The sequence below is a fragment of the Mesitornis unicolor genome, unplaced genomic scaffold (genome assembly GCF_000695765.1).
Source record: "Mesitornis unicolor isolate BGI_N332 unplaced genomic scaffold, ASM69576v1 scaffold38237, whole genome shotgun sequence".
NCBI lineage: Eukaryota > Metazoa > Chordata > Aves > Mesitornithiformes > Mesitornithidae > Mesitornis > Mesitornis unicolor.
This window is the reverse complement of record NW_010199092.1, coordinates 1-4,651: the sequence shown is the minus strand read 5'-3', so window position 1 is coordinate 4,651 and position 4,651 is coordinate 1. Positions and strand designations below refer to the sequence as shown.

General features: G+C 55.6%; 1 protein-coding gene across 1 annotated transcript; it reads right to left on the bottom strand.

Moving 5' to 3' along the window:
• Nucleotides 1–197: 197 nt before the first annotated feature.
• On the bottom strand, nt 198–3,804 carry PIGV (phosphatidylinositol glycan anchor biosynthesis, class V). The gene is given in 4 exon segments (XM_010189350.1): nt 198–497; nt 785–1,701; nt 1,704–1,938; nt 3,718–3,804. Coding segments are annotated over 4 exon segments (1,539 nt in total).
• Between the last annotated feature and the right edge of the window lie 847 nt (nt 3,805–4,651).

Below are 4,651 nucleotides of genomic sequence, written 5' to 3'. Positions count from 1 at the left end.
TGGAGCATCACAGCATGGATGTACCCATCTCAGACACGATCCCGTGGCGACAGCTCCGTACCGTAACCGAGGAGTAACAGCTTTGTAACCCAGACAACAGCACCATTACACACACACGAGGCTTTCTAGCAAAAATGACTTTCAATTCTGACCAGTGCTTCTGCCCCGCCACCAGTCCGTACCAGTACCCGCCCTCGTTACGTCCACGGCAAGAAGTTGCAGTGCAGAATCAGCCCCAGCAGCCAGTAGGACAGGAAGAATCCGAGGATGCATTTGCTGAGCGGGGTAATTAATCTGCAGTTCAGCAGCAGCCTCACAACAGGGTTTTCTGAAGTCCCTTTCCCACCAGGTTTCCCTAGCAGAGACTTCTCGGAGCGAGGTGCTGTGGTTTGATCACCAGTCCCTTCGTGCCACAGCAAAGGTTCGTGTTCTTGAAGCAGGTGAGCACAAAACCAGTACAGGACGGGAGATGAGGAGCCAAGGAACCGGGTCAGCACCTGAAAATACAGCAAAAAATCACATAAATTGCAGCGCTCCAATAGTGACCAACCCTGGAGAGGAGCCATCCATCTGCCTCAAACGGATTGCTGATAAAGGGGACTGAAATACAGCCCCATTTCACGGATTTATTGCATTGAAACAAAACACCGCGCAGCTCAACCTGCTTTATTTATTAAGACATTGGTGTAAGCAGCCAAGGGGTCCCCAGGTTTTGGCCAAACGAGGTGTTAATTGTCACAATCTCACTCAAATCCTTGTCACCGGACTGCTACGAACGTCCTACCTGCACGTGCATGCAGAAGAACCCAAACACCAGCAGGACCGTGGCGTGGACCACATACACGAAGACAGCGGGGCAGCAAAATCCAGCTGTGGGTTTACCCTCCTCTTCGCTCCTTCTTCTCTCTAGACCAAGAGTCAGGCAGTGCCGGGGGTTTGCAACGATGTAGGTCCAGGCAGCCCAGGAGCCCAGAAGCGTGACAGGCAAAGCAAGCAAGAAATTTGGTATCTGTCTGAGCTCAAAATACCTCAAAAAGCCCACATTCCAGTAAACGTCTTGAATATAGGAATAGACCACGGGGAACCGCTGGGAGCACCATGGGGGTTTAACCCCATGCGTGGTCACCACACGATAGCCCCTGTCCAGAGCCAGCTGCAGCAGTGGCTCGGAAACAGCCGGCTCTGGGTTGGTACCGGGACCACAGAACCTCCCGTAGGCATAATACTGAAATAAAGCAAAAGGCAGAAAAATCCCAGCACACGTCAGAAGAGTCGAAAACGCCGCGCTAAGGAGCTGCTTCCATAAAGGGGGGAGCTTCCTGAGCGATCCTGAACCCACCTGGAGCTGCAGAGCAAAGCGTTTACCGCGGGAGTAGAGAAAGAAGCCAGCGTTAACGAGCCCGTTGGCTCGCACCCCAGAAGCAAGGGAGAAGAGCAGCCCACTGAGCCAGCTCTGCCCCTTCTCCAGTTGCCACATGGCACTGAACGCCAGGAAGGCAAACATGCTCTCCGAGTAAGCGGCTGCCAGGAACACGTTGGCAGGGCTGACAGCAAAGAGAACGGCGGCGAGAAAAGCCACCCTGCGACACCGCAGCGCGACGCAGCCCAGCTCATACAGGGCAGCGGCTGCCAGGACGGAAAAGAGAGAATTAAGCAGCGCAGCCGAGAGCAGCAGGCGGCTCCGCAGGCGCAGCAGCCGAAGGGCCACAGAGCAGCCTCGGCCACGGCCCGCACGCTCAGGGGGTACAGCGGGAAGAAGGCGCAGTTGTGCTCGTACAGGTAACCGCGCTCGGCGATGAAGAGGAAATGCTCCGCGTCCCAGTGCGAGAGGCCGCCCAGCAGCCGCTCCACGAGCAGGTCCCACGGCCCAGGCTCGGGCAGGCGAGGAGGAGAGAAGGCATCTGCGGCGTGATCTGGGATCAGGAGGTTAAACACGGCCTGGAAAGAGAAGAGAGGGTTGAAAGTCAGCAGAGATCCTCTTGTACTCACCCAAAGCACCAAGGAGGACTCCTGGGATTCAAAAAGGGGACAGGAGGAGCACAGAAGCCAGGCTGAGGGGGCTTTGCAGCAAGGATGCCTGTAGGATTGTGAAAAGGTGCAAACACAACCTTTTAGGGATTTATATCTGAAGTGAAGTAAGCTCTTGAACACGTTTAGTTTGAATCCCCAAGGAAACGGCCAGGGAAAGCTGCTCAGCCCCGCTGAGCTGTGTATGATCACGCTGGGGCTCTCTGCAGCGCTGTAAGCCCCCTGTTGTACTGAATTTGGCACTACTGCCCCAGCTGATGTACAAGGGAGAGGAGACAGAACTGGAGAAGAGCATTTTCCCAGAGCAAACCGATGCAGCAGCCGATTCCCAGGCCCCCTCTCCAGTCCCTGGACCCCTCCATCGCCTCTGTGGCACAGCAGGCACCAAGGGGTTTCACTACGCAGTGATGAACCAGGAGAACACACACATCTCTGCCTCCAGGAGCTCCTGGTGCTGCCCACAACTTAAAAGGTGAAAAATAACCAACCCAGAGAGCTCAGGAGACAGGAAGAGTGCAACTCAATGCATTGTGATGTGATTACGAATGAAAATGAGGTTAACAACCCCTCAGATGGTGAGTTGTGTAGTTTAACCACGTGTAGACCGGGCTGAGTCCCCTGCAGTGAATTCAGCGCTGGCAGGGGAAAGAGAAAAAGCTGCGCTGAACAAATGGGGACCAACGGGCGCACAAAGCCGCCGTGTTACCACGAAGCGCACAGCTGCTCTGAGCGGGGCCCTGGCACTCGTAACACGGAGCCTTTCAACTCGGCTGATGGCTCCGCTCAGCCCTGCCCGGCAGTGACCGAGGCTGTCACAACCTGCCAGCTGGCTGCTGGCCTCTGCTCGAGGGCTTTCTCCAGCCGGTTTCTGTTTCAGGAGGACCACGGCTGCAGCCGGGCTCTTTTTGGGCTGTCTGGGTGTGCACAGGTAGAATGGGGTGGGCAAGCACACTCAGAGAAGGGTTTGTCTGGAAGGAGGGGATTATTGTTCCTTTTGTGTGGATAAACACAGAATCACAGAACATGAGGAGCTGGAAGGGACCTGGAAAGCTCCCCCAGCCCAACCCCTGCCAGAGCAGCATCACCAGAGCAGTCACACAGGAACACGGCCAGGGCTTTGGGTGTCTCCACACAAGGAGACTCCACAACCTCTCTGGGCAGCCTGGGCCATGCTCCATAACCCTCACACTCACAAACTTTGGCCTCAGCTTCAGCTTGAACCTCCTGTGCTCCAGCTTGGGACCATTGCCCCTTGTCCTGGCATTGGCCATCCCAGAGCAGAGCCTGGCTCCTTCCTCCTGACACTGCCCTTTCCCAATGGATCCCCAGGAATGAGGGCACCCCTCAGTCTCCTCTGCTCCAAGCTCAAGAGCCCCAGCTCCCTCAGCCGCTCCTCAGCAGGAGATGCTCCACTCCCTCCATCACTTTGTGGCTCTGCTGGACTCTTTCAAGCAGTTCCTTTGCTTGAGAGAGACAACAGAGACAACAGAGAACAGAGACAACAGCCTCTGGTGCTGCCACAGCGGCATGAAAACATTGTAGGTTATAAAGAAATCTGTGTGATTTCACAGCAGCTGCTCTGCTGCTTCTCCTAGGGGGTGATATCCCCGTACAAGGTGGTGCTGAGGAGGGAAGCCCTGGAGCAGCACACGACAGACGTCGCAGCAGCTTCAGGAACAGGAGACTTGCCTGCAGCAGCAGCGTCAGGGCTCTGCACCGCGCCGCAAACCGCACGACCTCTCGGAGGTGGGGGTCTCGCCCGCTCACCAGCTCCATCCCGAGCTCAGAAGATGCCTCAGTAGCTCATAGATGCCAAGGAAATCTTCTCTCCAGTTTTGGAAACCTGAATTGATAAACAGAGAGGTGGTAAATTGGTAAATCTGCCTCTCAGGTACGCAGGCTTCCCCCCAGCCCTTCCACCCATCAAGGACAGCACCTCCAGGCCGTGCTGCTCGCACCGCTCCCCTCCCCACCTGTGACTCCCCAATATCTTGGCAGGGGCCCTGGTCTCCAGAGTGAGAGGATCAAGAGAATCGCAGCTCTCCTCCACCTCTTCCCTGCACACCTCAGCTGCTGGTTTAACCCGCTCTGTGGGGTCTCCCTGCTTTAATTTCTGTGTATTCCGGCTCGATGCTCTGGGACCAGCCAAGAACGCCGCAGGCCCGGGGCCACGCGAGGCGGGCAGGGTCTGCCCCACTGCGTTCTCAGATAACGCCGTTCTTCCGTTGGCTTCCACCAACTGCTTTTTAGTTCAAGAACCAGAGGAGCCGCTGCTCGCGCTCGGTTCCAGCGACACCACATCCTGTGCCGTCTCCCACCCGGCACGGAAAGATTCCCCACACCAATCTATTTAATGATCTGAAAACACGCTGAGCTTTTCTTATTCCCATTTTACTGACGGAGAAAGAAAAACCTGGAGGGTTAAAAACGACAGAAAATGGCAGCAAAGCAAGAAAACAAGCCCCAGAAACGCTCACTCACAGTTCCAGCCCCTAACCGCAGGATTATGCATCCCATTTAGCCACAAAACCAAGTGTTTTGGGTTTGCTCATGTTCTCTTGCTCTGGAGCATTCACAGCGATGAAGCAACTACTGTGGATGTAGTTGATCTGGACTTCAGCAA